Raw genomic sequence first — 20,126 nt, 5'->3', positions numbered from 1 at the left:
TGTGTCAGCCGGGCTGAGTGCAATGGTGCAACCATGGCTCACTGCAGTCTTGACCTCCCCCGACTCAAGTGATCCTCCCGCCTCAGCCTCCTGAGTACCTGGTACTAAAGGAGTGTGCCACCATGCCCAGCTAATTTAAAAAATTTGTTGTCGAGCCGGGGTTTCACTTTGTTGCCAAGGCTGGTCTCAAACTCCTGAGCTCAGGCAATCCTCTTGCCTCAGCCTCCTAAAGTGCTGAGATTACAGGTATGAGCCACCGTGCCTGGAAGTTTTAAGTTTTTGTGGGGTGGGTTTTGGAGACAGGATCTCACTCTGTGGCCCAGGCTGGATTGCGGTGGCATGATCACTGCAGCATCGACCTCCCAGGCTCAAGTGATCCTCCCACCTCAGCCTCCTAAGTAGATGGGACCACAGGTATACACCACTGTGCCTGGCTTTTATTCTTTTCTTTTCTTTTTTTTTTAAGAAATGGGGTTTTGCCATGTTGCCCAGACTGTTAAATTCTTTAAAAGGGAAAATTATTAACACTTTGCCTATTTGTGTTATAATACCTTATTACAGGGGTCGCCGACCCCTGGGGCCACAGACTGGTACTACTCCATGGCTTGTTAGGAACCAGGCCACAGAGCAGGAGGTGGGCAGTTGGTGAACTCCGCCTCCTGTCAGATTAGTGGCAGCATTAGATTCTCATAGGACCGTGAACCCTATTGTGAACTGTGCATGCAAGGGATCTAGGTTGCGCACTTCTTACGAGAATCTAACTAACGCCTGATGATTTGAGATGGAACGGTTTCATCCCAAAACCATTCCTCTCAACCCTCACAACCCCATGGAAAAACTGTCTTCCAAGAAACTGGTCCCTAATGCCAAAAAGGTTAGGGACTGCTGCTTTATTAGTTTTGCTTTTTATATATAGAAGTATTCTTATGTGGTCAAATCTATTGACCATTTTATAATTTTGTTCTTTTTAAGCTTAGAAATTGCTTACTTATCCAATGATAAGTTAAATATTACAATCTTATGTAAGAATGAGCCATTTTATTTGTGGGTTTTTTTCAGATTTTAGTATCAGATTATAATTACTTTATCATATAGAGTAGCTTAATATACTTGTCTAAACTTTGTATCAAATTAGGTACTATAACTTGTTCAAGATATAATTTATTCCTTGAAAGTTTCAAAATACCCAGGAAATCATCTCATTTAAATTTTAGTTGCATCACTGTCAAATGTGATTCAATCTCTAGTTCATTCAGAATTAAATATTTCACTCTTTTAAATTGTTTTAATCACCCCCATTATGTAGGCTTGAAAACATTCAGCTGGCCACCTTTTAAAAGAACGGCCACTTTTAAAAAGAGACATTTTCCTCTTTTATACATGATATACCTACAATGTGCCGTACAAAAGCACATTACAAAGAGAATCCTTTACTAATGAAGTATTTGTTTCTGAAGTACTATTAAGGGCAATCAGTTAAGCCATTTAATGTTTATCACATCCAGACTTTGTATCTATTTTATATATATTTATTATCTCTTAGGAAGATAAATACTACACTTCTTCTATCTGTATATAACCCTCTGTCATAGGCTGAATTGTCTTCCAAAATTCTTATGCTGAGGCTCAACATCTGCTGCCTCACAATGAGACTCTATTTGGAGACAGGGCCTTTCAACAGGTGATTAAATTAAAATGAAGCCATTGGGGTGGGCCCTAATGCAATCTGACTATATCCTGATTAGAAGAGATTTGGACACACAGAGACACCAGGGATAGGTACACACAAATAAAAGAGCATGTGAGGACCCAGTTAGAAGGCAGACATACCTGCAAGCCAAGGAGAAGGGCCTCAGAAGAAACAAAACCTGCTAACAACTTGATCTTGGACTTCATGCCTCCGGAACTTCAACAAATAAATTTCTGTTTATACCACCAAGTCTTTAGGATTTTGTTATGGCAGCCCGGCAAACTAATACACCCTTTCTGTTTCACATACCCTCAGAATGCCCATGTTTGACTAGCATAGTACTTCTGCAAATCTTTCACAGAGCTTAATCAAAATTCAAGACTTTACCATAGAACAAGAATTAAGAATAAAACTTCCCCAGTAAAAAATAATGTTAAATGGCAATCCAAAGGAGAAAGGATTGTCTTTTCAACAAATGGTGCTGGAAACACTGGACATCCACATGCCAAGAAGAAATTCATCTAGATACAGATCTCATACCTTTCATGAAAATTAGCTCAAAATAGATCAAAGACCTAAATGTAAAATGAAAACCTATAAAATCTCTTAGAAAATGATGCAAGAGAAAATCTTAGTGACTTGGGTTTGTCAACTTTTTAGATGTAATTCTAACATTACAATCCATGAAAGAAAAAAATTGATATATTGGACTTCATTAAAAGTTCCTTCTCTGTGAAAGACAGCTAAAAGCATAAAAAGATAAGCTATAGAGCAGGAGAAAATAATTGCATAACACATCTTTGATAAAGGACTGGTATTCAAAATATACAAAGAAGTCTTAAAACATAACAATAAGAAATAACCCAGTTACAAAATGGGGTAAAAGTCTAACAGATAACTCACCAAAGGAGATATACAGATGGCAAATAAACACATGAGAAGATTCTCAGTGTCATTATATCATTAGGGATTGCAAATCAAAACAGGATACCACTACACACCCATTGGAATGGCAAAAATTCAAAACACTGATAAGACCAAATGCTGGTGAGGATGTGCAGCAACCATAACTCTTATTCCTTGCTGATGGGCATGCAAGCGATACAGTCATTTTGCAAGACAGGTTGGCAGCTTCATACAAAGCTAAATATAGGCTTACCAGATGAACCAGCAATTGCACTCCTAGGTATTATATTTACCCAAATGAGTTGGAAACGTATGTCTATGTAAGAACCTGCACACAATGTTTATAGCAGCTTTATTCATAATTGCCAAAAATTGGAAGCAACCAATATGTCCTTCAATAGGTGAATGGATAAACAAATTGTGGTACATACAATATTGTTCAGCTATATAAAGAAATGAGTTACTGAGCCATGAAAAAAACATGAATGAACTTTAAGCGCATATGCTATTAAAGAAGCCAGTACAAAAAGACTACATACATACTCTATGATTCCAACAATAACAGAACTAGAGAGACAATAAAAAGATCAGTGGTTGTCAGGGGCTCAGGGGAAGACATGAGGAGGGATGGGTAGGTGGAGCACAGGGCATTTTTAGAGCAGGGCAACTATTCTGTGTGATCCTGTAATGATAAATACATGGCATTACGCATTTGTCAAACCCACAGACCTTTACAGCATGATGAATAGTGAATCTTATTTCACTAAATGATGGCTCAATATTGGCTCATCAAATGTTACAAAAGTATCATACTAATGCAAGACGTTAATAATAGTGAAACTGCAGGAGTGGAGAGAGAGGTATACAGGACTCTGTGTTTTCTGCATAATTTTTCTGTAAACCTAAAACTGCCCTAAAAATAGTCTAGTACAATATCTTAAAAATAAACTGAATACATTCTAACTATGAGCAATCAAGCTTTTATCAGTAATTACTGGCAAATGAAGTACTCAATATAAGACAATTTTCCAAATACCTATGCTTACCACCTAAGCACTAAAATTTATAATCTTAAAAACAGTTTTGCCTAAGAATTTTCCTAAAAAGTATGTCTACTTCTCTATTTTGTATTAACAGAATCTTTTAAATATAATTTGACCCATTAGATTTGAACTATCAATTATTAACACTATTACGTCAGGGAATATTGAGGTTTCAGGCCACTGCCAGAGTATATTGAGTTAGCAATTCTACTGATTCTTCCACTGTTTTCAGCTGCAAATTTTTAGTCCAACAGCTTTTAGCAGCCACCTACTTCATATTTCCCAATCTGCTATCTACTAAAACAAGCTGAAATGAAAGTTTAAGGTAAAATTAGATGAACAGACTTATTAATAGCTTTTTATTTTAAACACAACTTTAGATTAAAAGGACTTTGCAAGAAAGTGTCCACTTAACTATAGTATATGGGCAGCCAAGAGTGGTAACTATTCCTTCCTGGCTCACAAAGCATTTATTTTTTATTTCTAGTTTTATGCCAGTATTGAGGTAAAAGGAAGTCTTAATGTCATGTAAGGGCAGGAACTTTCACTTGAATTCAATGTGGCATATTTTTAAAGTCTTCCTACTAGTCACATATTTTCTTCTTCAAAGGTTTCTTTTCATTCTTTCTGCTTTCTTGATTTCCCCTCTGCAATTCCAACACCTCCTCCACCCTCCATCTTTTTGTCTTACCTCTTAAATTTTAAGGTTCATTTTATGTTTTGTGGTCTTCAGTTCCTCTTCAATAATGGCTGCATTCTTCTAAAAGTAGGAGAAAAGATTCTAAATAATCTAAAATGACAGGAAGAAATTATCCATAGGTATATCAGATCAAATCAGGTTTTTTTCTGGCAACCTATAAATGCTATTTTTAATATGGTTATAAATACTCCTTAAGTCTGAAGTAATTAATACCAGGAGTTACTTAACAGGAAAGTTATTTTATTACTTTGATACATGATTTCTATAATTTCCTCTTTTATATCATAAACTGATTAATTGCACTCACCTCCTATATAAAATTCAATAATTAGAGGTCAATCTGGTAATTGACAGACATTTTATTAACAGGGTATATTCTTAATTTTTTAAAGAACTCTATTTTTCCCAGCTTCAAATATTATTCATGCTTACAAGTTGAGGATGAAAAACACAGCTTTCCCTATTCTCTTTCTTATTAAGATAAATGGCACCACAATCTCAGATGTAAAACCTCAGAGCCATCTTTCCCTTCTTTACTGCCTTCAGTCCCTCCCAGTACCATATTCGAGCATATCTTTTTTTTTTTTTACAGAACATTCCTCTTTCCTTTCAAAATGCCACAACCCTAGATCAGACCTAATCTGGCTCATGACCCAAATAATGCAATAGATTCCTAATTGGTTTCCCTGCCTCCAACTTCTTTCCCTATTTTCAATACCCTATAATACTGCTAAATTTGTTTTCCTGTTTTCATTATGTCACTTCCATATCAAAAATCTCAATCACTCCCCATAGGATCAATCCCAACTACTAATTATTCCTGATTTTCAGATGCTCTATAATGTCATTGCTAGCTAATATCCAACTTATTTCCCACAAACAAATCCTCACTCTTGTAACTCTAGTTTATATATTTCTCCTAGCTGTACCCAGTAGAAAGATCCAGGTTCAAACCTGGGTAACAAGAAGACAACAGGTATGTGTGATCTTGGACAAGTGATTTATCCCAGGGACCCAGTACTATCATTGTTAAAAAATGGGGATAGTGATATCCTACTTCACAAGATTTTGCAAAGATTAAACAAAATAACACGTTCAACATCTATTACATTGCCTAGCCCATGAACGGAGAACAACATTGTTAGTTTCTTTTCCAAGTAGTCCTTATTCTTTGCTGCCTCTGCGTGTGCTCCTTGAAATGTCCTCAGCCCTACACTTTGCTTCTAAAGGTCCTATCCCTTCCCTGAAGCCTGCCTAATCTATTCTAGATAGCGCATCCTCACCCTCTCAAACATGTCTGAACACAAAGCCCTTACTCGGCAATATTCATTTTTTGTCCTATACTACCCTGCAACATTTCCTATACTCTTATTTTTTCCTTATTTAATTTCTCATGCTGTAGCTTATTCTCCCAACTAGCATCTGAATTCCTGAAGAGCACAGGCTCTGTCTCATACCTCTGGACCCACACCATCACTTGTATGGGGTAAGGGTTGTACAAATAATCAATCACGGATAGCACACAGTGGTTTAGGTTATCAGTGCAAATGTCATAGGCCAAGAATCCTCAAATCAACACGCCAAATGTCAAATGCCAAGAATCCTCATATCAACATCACCTGTTTTTAAAAGTCAGTGTCATAGGTCTGTTGCCTCCTCCAGCTAACACATAACAGTGTGTTTATACTTCAGAACTTAGACTCAAACCTTTGTTTGCGAGGCAGTCTTCAGAGTGGCAGTCAACCTTTGCACCTCATCTTGTGCCTTGTCTTCTTCCTCTTTTACAGCTCTCAGTTGCTGGCGCAAATTCATAACTTCGAGATGCAACAGCTTCAGGTCCTTAGAATGGTCTTTCTGTATTGTATTCAGTCGATCTTTCAGAAAAGCTACCAGACCGCACAGGAGGGGCATCAAGCAGCAGAAAGAAGGTCAGTAAAGAAAATCAAGCACCTATACAGGACCACATTTCTGATGATTCTTATCTCTATACTTGTTTTCTGAGGATTCAAATCCTTTTCAGTTTGTAGCCGAAAGATGTTCATCTTCAAGGACTGAATGAGGCTTTCAAGATGGCACATTCGATTTACCAGAAACTCACAGTTCTTCCATAAAATATCTGTTTTTCCTGCACAAATTGCTTCATTTTGGATAGGACTAATGACTTTCTGGCTGTCCAGGTCTTCTAAACAGTTTGGAGCTTCCAAATAGCCTCTGGACAAAGACAGCAATATAACAATTTTATGCAATGCAATTTCTACTACGGTAATCCCAAAAACTGAGTCAATGTAACATTCCCAGTAAGAATAATAACTGGAGAGTGACATCACCAACATGGCAGGCTTCTGACACTTCCTCCACGTAGGGACACACTAATCAATTCCCTCTGAGAATTGATTAATTGACACACAGATCAATTCCCTCTGAGAGAAAGTCACAAACAAGTTGAGAGACTCTTCTGTATCTGGCAACCGAGAAAATATCCACATTGACTAGGTAGGAGAAGCTGAGGCACACTCAGGTCCAAACCCCACCCCAGGCACTGTGCCATCCAGTTAAGAAGGTATCCCCAACACCTATCCTGTCTCTGAGGAGAGAAGAGTTTGGACCTCATATTTAGCACCCTAACTCTAAGATTCCCCACAGTGTGGCTTTTAATTCACCTGCCTCTAGAAGCAGAAGGGATTAGGCATACACAAGTCTCCCTAGACCACAGAACAAAGAGGTGATTATACATGGGTGTGTAAGCACTTACAGAGGCTTCATCCCCCAGGATCAGGGTAGAGAAGGGCCTACAACTCAAAGCTCCCAGTTTCTGCCTGGAAGGGGTTGCCAATGTACTCTGTCAACTGCTGCTGTTACCAGTTGAGCTTCATACAGGCCTGCATCAGGGAATTAACTGGGCTGACAAACATAACCTTTGGCAGCCTGAACAGAAGCCTGGCAGAACCCAAGCCTATTCCCCTGGCTCACTCCATCGATAACTCCAGTCTACCAATTCCTCCTGGAAAAAGTTTTTCCATGGATCAAGCACCCCAACTTTTATAACTTCTACTTGAGTGACTGCATCTTAAACCTCCTAGCTCTAGGAATAGAAAGGATTAGGAATACAAGAATCTCATATGAGAATCTTCCCAGATCACAATACTAAGAGGTGGTTTTAAACAGGAGTGCAAGTAGTTCCGAGGACTACACCTCTTGGAAGCAGTGCAGAGAAAGTGCTGAAACACACAGTTCTGTTTTTCACTAAAAAGGATTTCTCTGTACATTCTTCCAGTGAATACTTGATGGTCTGGCTTCTAACTAACTTGCATCAGGGAGTTAATGGGGCAGGCAAACAATACACCTCTGGCAGCCTAAATGAGAGCTTGGTACTTGCCAAGACTTCTTCCCTAGCTTACCCCAGAGATAACTACAAGTCTACAGAAGCTTCCTAAAAGTAGTTTGTTCACTTATCGACTGACATAACTTCTACAGCTCTCATATAAGGACTACCTCCTTAGCCACCCAGCTCTGGGAGCTGATTTGGCTCTGCATTTCCAAGTCTCTCTAGACCACAGAAAACAAAGAGGTAGATATACAATGGGCCCACTCCCAGTGGCCATACCCTCAGAGGATGTAGTCTGAATGACAGTAGTACAGGTATTTGCCACAGAGCTTCTCCCTGGCTTAGAGCGGAGAGAGATAAACGCCTGCCTTAGTGAAGATAGATAATGCCTGCTTTAGTGCAATAAGGGACAAATACCTGCTCTCAGCTTCACCCTGCGGATAGAAGGAACTGGAACATGCATCTAACATCCTAATATTTTCAGCTGCATCTAGAGAGCATGGCTTCTGTCTTCCTGCTCTCATGGTACTAACAAGACTTGGCACATCTTAATCTTCTGGGGCCAGCAAAATCAGAGATATCAGATTGTACAAACACAGAGATTTGAGAGATACATTATAATTTCTGGCTGTACAAATTGGTAAGATCTCCTACATGAGGGCCAGTTTGACAAGACTGGGAGAGGTTACTGTCTTAATGTACAGAAACCAACACAGTGAGTTAAAAGAAAAATGAAGAAATAGGAAAATATGTTCCAAATAAAATAATAAGATAAATCTCAAGAAACCGATCCTACTGAAATGGAGATACGTGGTTTTTCCAAGAGGGAATTCAAAATAATGGTCATAAAGATGCTCGCCAAGGTCAGGAGAATAACACAAGAACAAACAGAATTTCAACAAAAGAGAGTAAGAAAGTATTAAAAAGTACCCAACAAATCATATAGCCGAAGAATACAATAAGAGAACCAAAAAAATTCAATAGAGGGGTTCAATGGCAGACTATATGAAGTGGAAGTGAATAAGTAAACCCGATGACAGGTCACTGAAAATCATCCAATGTGAGGAGCAGAAAGAAAAAAAAATGAAAAGGAGTGAAGATAGCTTATGGAACTTATGAGATACCATCAACAGAACAATATGCCCACTACCAAAATTGCAAAAGGAAAAGTGAAAGGAACAGAAAACATATTCGAAGAAATAATAATAAAAAAAAACTTCCCAAGCCTGGGGAAGGACATAGAAATCCAGATCCAAGAAACCCAAAGGACAAGAAATAAGATGAATTCAGAGTTCCACAGTCCCATACTTAGACACTTACATAGTGTGGAGTTTGTTCCCTCCAAGTCTCATGTTGAAATGTGATACCCACTGTTGGAGGGAGGGCCTGGTGGGAGCTCTTTGGGTCATGGGGCAGCTCACTCATGAATGTCCTGGCAATGAGTGAGTTCTCACTTTTTGTTCACACAAGAGCTGGCTATCTAAAGGAGCCTGGCATCTCCTCCTCTTTCTCTCACTTCCTCTCTCACTTCTTCTCGCCTGCTGCCCCTTTGCCTTCCACCATGATTGTAAGTTTCCTGAGGCCCTCATCAGAAGGTAAACAGATGCTGGTGCCATGCTTTTTAGCCTGCAGAACTATGAGCCAAATATATGTCTTTTCTTTACAAATTACCCAGCCTCAAGTATTCCTTTATAAGCAACACAAAATAAGCAACACAGAAAGTTGGTAACAAAGAGTGAGGCATTGCTATAAAGGTAATTGAAAATGTAAAAGCAGCTTTGGAACTGGGTAACAGGCAGAGATTGGAAGAGTTTGGCGGGCTCAGAAGAAAACAGGAAAACGAGGGAAAGTGGAACTTCTTAGAGACTTAAGTGGTTGTGATGAAAATGCTGATAGAAATATAGACAGAGGACATGCTGATGAGGTCTCAGATGATAGAAATACAGACAGAGGACAGGCTGATGAGATATCAGATGAAAATGAGGAAGTTATTGGAAAATAGAGTAAAGGTCGCCCATGTGACACCCTTGCAAAGAACTTGGCTGCACTGTGTCCATGCCCTTAGGGATCTGTGGAAGTCTGGATTTAAGACTGATGTCCTAGGGTATCCAGCAGAAGAAATCTGTAAGCAGTAAAATGTTCTAGAAGTGATGTGGCTGCTTTTAACAGTCTACAATTAGATATAGGAGCAAATAAATGACTCAAGGTTGAAACTCACATTGAAAAGAGAAGTACAATATAAAAATTTGGAAAATTTACAGCCTAGCCATGTGGTAGAGAATGAAAGAACATTTTCAGGAAAGGAATTCAAGAGGCCTGTGGAGCAACCATTTGCTAGAGAGATTAGCATGACTAAAAGGAAGCCAGATGCTAATAGCCAACACAATGGGAAAAAGGCTCTGAAGGCATTTCAGAAATATTTGAAGCAGCCCCTCTTATCACAGGCCGAGGCCTAGGATGAAAGAATGGTTTTGGGGACTGGGTGTCACTGCCCTGCACTACCTCAGGAGTGCTCCCCACATCCTGGCTGCTCTAGCTGTCACCATGGCTCAAAGGGCCCCAGATACAGCTCAGGTCACTGCTTCAGAGGACATAGGCCATAAGCCTTTGTAGTTTCCATGTGGTGCTAAGCTTGCAGGCATGCACAATGCAAGAATAAAGGAGGCCTGGCAGCTTCCACCTGGATTTCAGAGGATGTATGAGAAAGCCTGGGTGCCCATGCAGAAGCTCTCTGCAAAGGCTCTGCTCCTGCAACAGTCTTCTGCTAGGGCAGCACTGAAGGGAAATATGGGACTGGAGTCCCCACAAACAGTCCGCCTAGGGGCACTGCTCAGGGGAGCTGTGGGAATGAACCCACCTTCCAGACCCCAGAAGGACAGAGCCACTGGCAGCTTTCACCCTGAGCCTACAAAAGCCACAGGCACCCAACTCCAGCCCTTGAGAGCAGCCATGGAGCCTTCAACCTGCAAAGCCAGAAGGACAGAGCTGCTCAAGGCCTTAGGAGCCCATGTGACATACCAGTGTGCCCAGGATGTGGGACAGAGAGTCAAAGATAGTTTTGGAGCTTTAAAGTGTGGGACCCATTGCTCCTTTCTTTTAGCCAATTTCTTCCTTTTGGAATGGGAATGTTTACCCAATGTTTGTACCACATTGTATCTTGGAAGTAAATAACTTTCTTTTTGTCTTACAGGTTCACAGGTGGAAAGAACTTGCCTTGAGTCTCAGATGAGACTTTGGAAGTTAGACTTGGGACTTTTGAATTAACGCTGGAATAAGTTAAGCCTTTAGGGTACTATTGAGAAGGGATGATTATATTTTGCATTATGAGAAGAACAACATTTGGGGTCCAAGGGTGGAATGATATAGTTTGGATGTTTGTCCCCTCCAAATCTGATGTTGAAATGTGATCTCCATTGTTGGAGGTAAGGCCTGGTGGGAGCTGTTAGGTCATGGGGGCAGATCCCTCATGAATGGCTTGGTGCCCTCCCCATGGTAATGGTAATGAGTGAGTTCGCACTCTGTTAGTTCACACTGGTTATTTAAAGGGGCCTGGTACCTCCTCCTCTCTCTTGCTCCCTCTCTCACCATGTGACTCACCTACTCCCCCTTTGCCTTCCACTATGATTGTAAGCTTCCGGAAGCCTCAACAGAAGTTGAGTAGTTGCTTGCACCAGGTTTTTACAGCCTGCAGAACTATGAACGAAATATATATCTTTTCTTTATAAATTACCCGGTCTCAAGTATTCCTTTATAGCAATGCAGAACAGACTAACACAGACACATTATCATCAAATTGTCAAAAGTTAAAGACAAAGATTTTTAAAAGCATCAAGGGAAAAGTAGCTTGTTACATACAAGAGAATCCATACTAGACTATCAATGAAGTTTTCAACAGAAACCTAATAGGCAAGAAGAAAGTGGAATATATAGTCAAAATCCTGAAAAATAAAACTGTCAACCAAGAATACTATTTCAGCAATGCTATCTTTCAAAAACAAAGAGGCAATAAAGACTTTCTCAGACAAACAAAAGGTGAACGAGTTTATTGCCACTACCTTACAAGAAAAGCTAAAGAAAGTTCTTCAAGCTGAAGGAAAAGGATATTAATTAATAAAAGAAAATATCAGAAAGCATAAAAATCACTAGTAAAAGCACTGTCAAATTCAAATCACTCTAATGCTGTAATAGCAGGTTATTAATCAATTATATCTCTAGTATACAGGTTAAAGGACAAAACTAATAAAAACAACTATAGCTACAATAATTTGCTAAGGGATACACATTATAAAAACATGTAATTTGTGACATTAAGAACATAAATAGTGGGAGCAGGGAGAGTGAAAGTGGGGAGTTCAGGCATGCAGTAAAAATTAAATTGTTATCACCTTAAAATAGCCTATTGTGTTTTTTTTGTAATCCTCAGAATAACCATGCAGCAAAATGAGAACACATTGGATAACCTAGAATAAATGGATAAATTCCTAGAAACATGTAACCTACCAAGACTGAATAATGAAGAAACTGAAAATCTGAACAGGCCAATAAAGAGTAAGAAGATTGAATCAGTAATAAATAAAAAGTTTCCTATCAAATAAAAACCCAGTACCAGATGGCATCACTGTGAATTTCTACCAAACATTTAATGCAGAATACCAATTCTTTTCAAACTGTCAAAAAATTGAAGAGGAGGGAATATATCAAATTCGTTTTACAAGGCCAGCATTACCCTGAAATTAAAGGCAGACAAAGACAGTAAAAGAAAAGAAAATTACAGGTCAATATTCCTGAACACAGACACAAAAATTATCAATAAAAACACTAGCAGCCAGTACAGTGTCTCACGCCTGTAATCCCAGCACTTTGGGAGGGCAAGGCGGGCAGATCACAAGGCCAGGAGTTTGAGACCAGCCTGACCAACATGGTGAAACCCTGTCTTTATTGAAAATACAAAAATTAGCCAGGCGTGGTAGCACTTGCCTGTAATCCCAGATCCTCAGGAGGCTGAGGCAGTAGAATCTCTTGAACCCAGGAGGCAGAGGCTGCAGTGAGCCAAGATTGCACCACTGCACTCCAACCTCGGCGACAGAGCAAGACTCAGTCTAAAAAACAAACAAAACAAAAAGCAAACAAACAAAACACTAGCAAACCATGTTCCACAGTACAGTAAAAGGATCATTCACCATGATCAAGTGAGATTCATCCTTGAGATGCAACAACAGTTCAACATGCACAAATCAATAAATGTGATCCACTGTATTAACAGAATGAAGGATAAAAATTATATAATCATCTCAATAGATGCAGAGAAAGCATTTAACAAAATTCAACAATGTTTCATAATAAAAACTCTCAACAAATTAGGTATAGAAGGAATGTACCTCAACATAATAAAGGCCATATATGATATGCCTACAGCTAACATCATGCTCAATGGTGAGAAGTTGAAAGCTTCTGATCAGGACTGAAATAAGGATGCCCACTCTCACCACTTCTATTCAATGTACTGTTGTAAGTCCTAGCCAAAGCAATTAGAAAGGAAAAAGAAATAAAAGAAATCCGAACAGGAAAGGAAGAAGTGAAATTGTCTCTTTTTGTTGAAGACATACAAAATCTTACGTACAGAAAACCCTAAAGACTCTACCAAAAAATGATTACAATAAATGAATTCAGTAAAGTTGCAGGATACAAAATCAACATACAAAAATCAGTAGCATTTCTATTCACTGACAATGAACTATCTGAAAAAGAAATTAAGAAAATAATCCCATTTACAATAGCATCAAAAAAATACTCAGGAATAAGTTTAACCAAGGAGGTGAAAGAGCTGTACAATGAAAACTCTAAAAGGCTGATGAAAGAAATTGAGGATGACACAAATACAGTAATGAGTTATGTAATGACAGGGATACATTCTGAGATATGTGCTGTTAGGTGATTTTGTCACTGTACAAACATCATAGAGTATATTTACACAAACATAGATGGTACAGCCCACTCCATACCTAGGCTATATCTCCTGGGCTATAAACCAGTATAGCATGTTACCATACTGCATACTGTGGGCAACTGTAAAACAATGGTATTTGTATATCTAAACATAGAAAAAGTGATGCCTTGCACTGCAACGTTACCATGGCTATGACATCAACAGATGATAAGAATTTTTCAGCTCCATTACAATCTTATGGGACCACCACTAATATACACTCGGTCACTGACTGAAATGTCCTTATGTGCCACATGACTGTAAATTGAAAGATATCCCAGGTTTATGGATTAGAAGAATTAATACTGTTCAAATGTCTATACTACCCAAAGCCATCTACAGATTCAGGGCAATCCCTATTAAAATCCCAATGTCATTCTTCATAGAAATAGAAAAACCTGAAAATTCGTATGGAACCACAAAAGACCCCCAAAATAGCCAAATCAACCTTGAGCAAAAATAACAAAGGTGGAGGCATCACATTAGCTAATTTCAAATATATTACAAAGATATAGTAATAGAGCATAGTAGCAGCACAAAAAGACACATTGTCCAGTGAAATAGAATAGCCCAGAAATAAACTCATGCATTTATGGCCAATTGATTTTCAACAAAGGTGCCAAGAATACACAATGGGGAAAGGACAGTCTCTTCAACCAAGTATTAGGAAAACTAACTATCCACACATAGGAGGATGAAATTGGGCCCTTATTTCACCCCATATACTAGAATCAACTCAGAATGGATTAAAGACAGATGTAAAACATAAGACCTGAAACTAAAACTACTAGAAGAAAACATGAGGGAAAACCTCTTTGACATCGGTCTCAGCAATGATTTCTTGGATATGACTCCCAAAGCACAGGCAACAAAAGCAAAAATAGACAAATAGAAATGCATCAAACTAAAAGTCTTCTGCACAGCAATCGAAACAATCAAAGAATGAAAAGACTACTCACAGATTGGGAGAAGATATTTGCAAATCATACATCTGATAAAGGACTAATATTCAAAATATACAAGAAACTCAAACTACTCAATAACAAGAAAACAACCTTATTTTTTAAACATGGACAAAAAACCGGAATAGACATTCCTCAAATGAAGACATACAAATGGCCAACAGATACATTAAAAAAATACTTAATATCACAAATCATCAGGGAAATACAAATTAAAACCACGGTGAGAAAACCTCACACCTGTTAGAATGGCTACTATCAAAAAGATGAAAGATAACAAGTTGGCAAGGGTATTGAGAAAAGGGAACCCCCTGTACATAGTTGATGGGAATGTAAATTAGTATAGCCATTTTGGAGAACAGTATGGAGGTTCCTCAAAACACTAAAAGTAGAACTGCCATAGGATCCAGCAATCCCACTTCTGGGTACGTATCCTAAGGAATTGAAATCAGTATGTTAAAGGGATATATGCACTCCTGTGTTCACTGTAGCACTATTCACAATAGCCAAGATATAGAAACAACCTAAATGCCCATCAATAGGGAAATAAGCCAGGCATGGAAAAACAAATATGCATGATTTCACTTATATGTAAATCTTAAAACATCAAACTCATAGAAGTAGAATGTAGAACAGTAGTTAACAAAGGCTGGGTAAAGGTGAGGAGGTACACAGGGAAAGAAGAGATTGTTCGTCAGAGTGCAAAGCTCCAGTTTAAGAGGAGGTATAAGTTCTAGCGATCCACTGCAAAGTACATTGACTATAATTAATAATAACGTATTGTATATTTCAAAATTCTTAAAAGACTAATTTTAAATCTTTTTGCCACAAGGAAATAAGTATGTGAGGTGATGGATATGTTAATTAGCCTGATTCAATAATTCCACAATGTATGCATACATCATAGCATCGCATTTACCCCATAAATATATACAATTATTTGTCAATTAAAAATAAAATATAAAAAAAGACTAGATTATTTAGTTAACAAGCATTTATTAACCACTCCAATTTTAAATATATTTCTTGTTATTAGGTAAAGATGAGGCCAATGTGTGATGAGGACCACTGACTTTTTAATTGTTGTTTATTTTAATATGGATTTTTCATAAACCTTGTTATGTAGAAACAAGTGATAAAACGTTACATATTTAAAGTGTGATAATTAGGTACATAATATATACATGCATATATGTATATTTTATATGCATAAAAATGTTAAATGTTAATTCTATTATAGTGAACTAATTACTAAAGTCAGCATGGAGGCAATATATTCATGTTTTTAGAAAATTTTTAAAGTCATAATAAATATTCCTATTGTGTTACCAACATACCCAACATTTGAACCAAAGTCAATGTTGTTTATCACAACCACTGGAAAATAATATGGTAACACTGTCTTCATTCACTCACACATCTAACAAATATTTCCTGAACATTTACCATGAGCCACACACTGTTATAGGCAATGGGGCGGGGGGCAAGGGTGGGGTAGAGCAGTACCGACAAAACTCCCTGCCTTCGTGGAGCTTATATTCCAGCTGAAGAAGACAGACAGTAAGTAAAATACATAGTTTGTTTATCGGTGATAAGTGCAAAGGAGGAAAATGAAATAGGAAAGAACATGGGATGGAGGCAACAGGGCAGATTTTCATTTTAAACAGGGTGGTCAAAGAAGGCCTCATAACATTTGAGCAAAGACCTGTTATATAGATATCAGAGGGCAGAAAGGCCCAGAAGATGGAAACAGCAAGTGCAAAGGCCTGAAGTTAGAAGGTCTTACACACAATAAAGAAGTGGGTTTGGCTGTAGAGGAAGGAGTAACACAGAGAACATTGAGAGATGAGGTCAGACGGTAATAATAAAACCAGAATACGGCCGGGCGCGGTGGCTCACGCCTGTAATCCCAGCACTTTGGGAGGCCGAGGCGGGCGGAACACGAGGTCAGGAGATCGAGACCATCCTGGCTAACACGGCGAAACCCCGTCCCTACTAAAAAAAAAAAAAAAAAAAAAAAATTAGCCGGGCGTGGTGGCATGCGCCTGTAGTTTCAGCTACTCGGAAGGCTTAGGCAGGAGAATGGTCTGAACCTGGGAGGCGGAGCTTGCAGTGAGCTGAGACTGCTGCACTCCAGCCTGGGCGACAGAGCGAGACTCTGTTTCAAAAAAACAAAAAACAAAAACAAAAACAAAAACAAACACACAATACACAGAGCCTTGAAGGCCATTGTAAAAGTTTGGCTTTTGCTGTCAGTGATTCTCAGAGCCACTGGAGGTCTATAGCTGAGGAATGCTATCTAACTTTCCTTTTAACTGGATCATTTTGACTCCCTCCCACTGCAAATGGTGGAAGAACAAGAGCAGAAGTAGAGATGCTGCTGGCCAGAACCAAGGTGACAGCAGCGGTATTCCTACTGTAAGAAGTGGTTAGTGGCTAGATATACTTGAAAGATAGCTTTTGCTGATGCATTAGATATGAGATATGAGGGAAAGGAAGAAGCCAAGATTACTACAAGGTTTTTGGCCTGGATGGTGCTATCACTGAGACAATGCAAACTTATTAAGGAAGAATCCGTTTTGTGGAAAAGATAGAGCAGTTTTTAAAACGTCAAATTTAAAACATGAAAGATACCAAATACATTATAGAATTTGTGGATCTGAAGTTTGGGGGTGAGGTGTGGACTGGAGATTAATTTCTGAAGAGCTCAAGAAAACCATAAGGCGGGATAACAGAGAACAGAAAGGATTAAAAGACCTCGTCCTGAGCACGCCAAGATTAACAAATTAGAAGCATGTGTGTGGGGGCATTTAGGGCAGACTAATACGAACTTCTCCAAAGTGGGGTTAAAAATAGACATTTTTCTATCTTTAGAGCCTAGTACAGTGCCTGGGAAATTATAGGTGGTACATAAACAGGAGACTACTTCGACAGGAATTTAACGAATGTCTATTCCGTTCTAGCAAGAGTGCCAGGTACTGCGGAAACCGTAAAGAACCAGTGCAAATTCCTGACACCTATATTCTGGTAAGCAAGCCAGGGAGGATTAACTGGTAGCAAAAATCAAACACTGACGCCGAAATAGCCTTTCCAGGAACCTATTAAACTCCAACTTAACACATAAATAAAGGTGGTATTGGGCTTATCTGGAGGCTTCGGTGGCTATCTCCCATCCCTCAGCTGGAGCCAGGCCAATGCAAACTTCGCTCCTAAATGGCTTTCACCGGCAGCCAACACCGAAGCGCCTTAAATCAAGGCCCTGAGGTCCAGGGAGTGAGACTGGACTCCGTCAGGACAGAGAGAGGGCGCCAGGGAGTGGTGACTGTCCTTATCTGAGCCGACGCCTCTCCCCCACGAGCCTCCGACCGCCGCTCACCAGCCCAGGGCCCGGCAACCTCACCCTACAGTCCATCTGTCCGCCTGAGGCTCCGTGCTGCTGCAGACGAGCGGGTTTCCACGGAACTAACACAGCGTTTTAAACCAACCCGCTCCCCGGCGCAGTAGCTCCGGTACGCAGGCGCACCCGTGGCAGGGCATGTCGGGAACTGTAGTTTTCCCGGCCCAGGAGGGCCCTCCGCCCTGGGCGGGACCCAGGCCGGTATCCGGCGGCGCTCAGGGAATGCGTAGCGCCGTGAACCGAATGACGGCGGGCTCCATTGTGCTCGCGAGCGGGGCACTCCGGGATATGTAGTTTCCGGCCCCTGCCCTCCGGGAGGTTCTGTGCTGCCCACTTCACAGTGACTTGTCTCTGCCTGGTGAACTCGCGGTGTTCTGCTAATCTTGGTAAATACATACCCTACAGCAGAGTAACGAGCATAAAAATTGGTTAAAAATTCAGAGCTTAAACATTCTTCTCGTTAAAGGAAAAATCAAAGTCCCTCTTCGTCCTCGTCCATGATGGCCACATGGAGAGTAAAACGCAGAAATCTGTTTTCTGGTCTTTCGTCTCTTCAACATAAATTATTTCTTGCCCTGTCGACAAGTTAATAGGTATTTGTAAATCTGAGTGTAAGTAGCTATGAAACGAAAAAGAGCATTGAACTGTCCCTGGTTTTTTTGGTGGTTTGCTTTTTTGAGATAGGGTCTTCCTCTGTCTCCCAGGGTGGATTACGGTGCGATCTCGACTCACTGCAGCCTCGACCTCCCGAGCTCAAGCGATCCTCCCATCTCAGCCTCCCCAGTATCTGGGACCACAGGCGCGTGCCACCACATCTAGCTAATTTTTGTATTTTTTCGTGGAGGCGGGGTTATCACCATATTGTTCAGGCTGGTCTCGAACTCCTGGGTTCGAGCTATCCGCCCACCTCAGCCTCCCAAAGTCCTGGGATTACAGGCGTGCATCACCACGCCAGCGTTTCTGAGTTGTTTTGCTTTAAGCATATGTATTCTCACTTAACTGAAAGCCTTCTATAGTGCAAAGACGATGCGGCTTTGCGTTTTGGTAGCTGGACAGAACACCTGTTATCCCTGCCAGGGCAATTAAAATGCATTTCTCTCTTCTCCCTGAGAGTGCAGCCAAGAATCACTTCAGCCCTCTCATATAAGCAATCAGATCCCAGATGAGACCTCATTTACTTAGCCTGACAACTAATCTTGCTATTCTAATTCTTTTTATAGTGGAGCCTCAACGTGAGATAGAGAGACTGCCCATCAAACCACAGCCATATTCATCAAGCTTTGAGCCGATCCGGTGAAGGAGAAATGAGCACTGCATACATTATTCAGAGAAAGGGACCAAATAAAGCTTTTAATAGGAAATGAAAATGTATTTTAAAGCGTCAGTGCAAAGAGCCAATTATTTTCATTATGTATGTTTTATCTTGCAATGGCCTCTAGTTTATCGGTGGAATTAAGAGATGAGTGATACGTGTATCCACGTGTTTTTGTGTAATGAGAGTTTTCACCTTCTCCTCAAATCTCCATATTGAGCAGCAGTCAGGGAACCAAACTGATTAAATTAGTGTTTTTCATTTGTTTTCCCCTATTCACCATCTGGCAAACCGTATAAGAACTTAAACAATTACAAAGTTAGAGAAAAGGACCTGAAGTCTTCAATAAACTTGAAATCAGGGAGTATAGTCCTCCAACTTTGTCCTTTTTCAAATTTGTTTGGCTGTTCCTTCAACTTTCTAGTTCCTTTACCTTTCTCCCAAATTTTTTGAATCAACTTGTTGATACCTACAAAAATTCTGCTAGGATTTTGATTGAAATAATGCCGAACATACCGATTTTCTTGCTGATTTCCCTCTTGATTTTCAGTTGATAAATAGTTCTCAGACATTACCCCATTTATCAAACAAGATCATTTCATTCATGGAAATCCTAGATATCCCATGAAGACCACATTCTCTTTCACTGCGATAGCCTCCTAACTGGTTTTCCTATTACCCCTTCCCAAGTATCCTTCATACGGTTACCAGATCTTTTAAAAAAGTAAATCTGATTATCTCAGGTCTTTGCTTAAAAACATTTAATGTTTCACCCATTGAACTAAAAGTTTTCCGTTGAGCAGGA

The 20,126-nt window shown here is 39.7% G+C and overlaps 1 protein-coding gene and 1 long non-coding RNA gene across 4 annotated transcripts in view; one reads left to right on the top strand and one right to left on the bottom strand.

Annotated features, from left to right (window-relative positions):
* Window positions 1–7,311, bottom strand: part of CCDC150 (coiled-coil domain containing 150) — a 69,191-nt gene extending 61,880 nt beyond the window's left edge. Inside the window, 4 exon segments of the mRNA XM_055290096.2 lie at window positions 4,331–4,399; window positions 6,047–6,225; window positions 6,330–6,550; window positions 7,092–7,311. Coding sequence (XP_055146071.1) covers window positions 4,331–4,399; window positions 6,047–6,225; window positions 6,330–6,550; window positions 7,092–7,102 — 480 coding nt within the window. The 5' untranslated portion in view covers window positions 7,103–7,311.
* Window positions 1–19,348, top strand: part of LOC129488222 (uncharacterized) — a 62,825-nt gene extending 43,477 nt beyond the window's left edge. Inside the window, exons 4-6 of one of the 3 annotated variants that reach the window (XR_010122403.1) lie at window positions 6,127–6,267; window positions 17,580–17,639; window positions 19,230–19,348. This is a non-coding gene — a long non-coding RNA (uncharacterized lncRNA). Of the gene's footprint in view, window positions 1–6,126; window positions 6,268–17,579; window positions 17,640–18,253; window positions 18,396–18,475; window positions 18,621–19,229 lie in introns of those variants that run through there. The other 2 variants (XR_008659619.1, XR_010122404.1) reach the window with 2 other exon arrangements.
* The last annotated feature ends 778 nt before the right edge of the window (window positions 19,349–20,126 follow it).

Source organism: Symphalangus syndactylus, chromosome 8, assembly GCF_028878055.3.
Source record: "Symphalangus syndactylus isolate Jambi chromosome 8, NHGRI_mSymSyn1-v2.1_pri, whole genome shotgun sequence".
NCBI classification, from domain to species: Eukaryota; Metazoa; Chordata; class Mammalia; order Primates; family Hylobatidae; genus Symphalangus; species Symphalangus syndactylus.
This window is presented reverse-complemented; position numbering and strand designations above follow the sequence as displayed.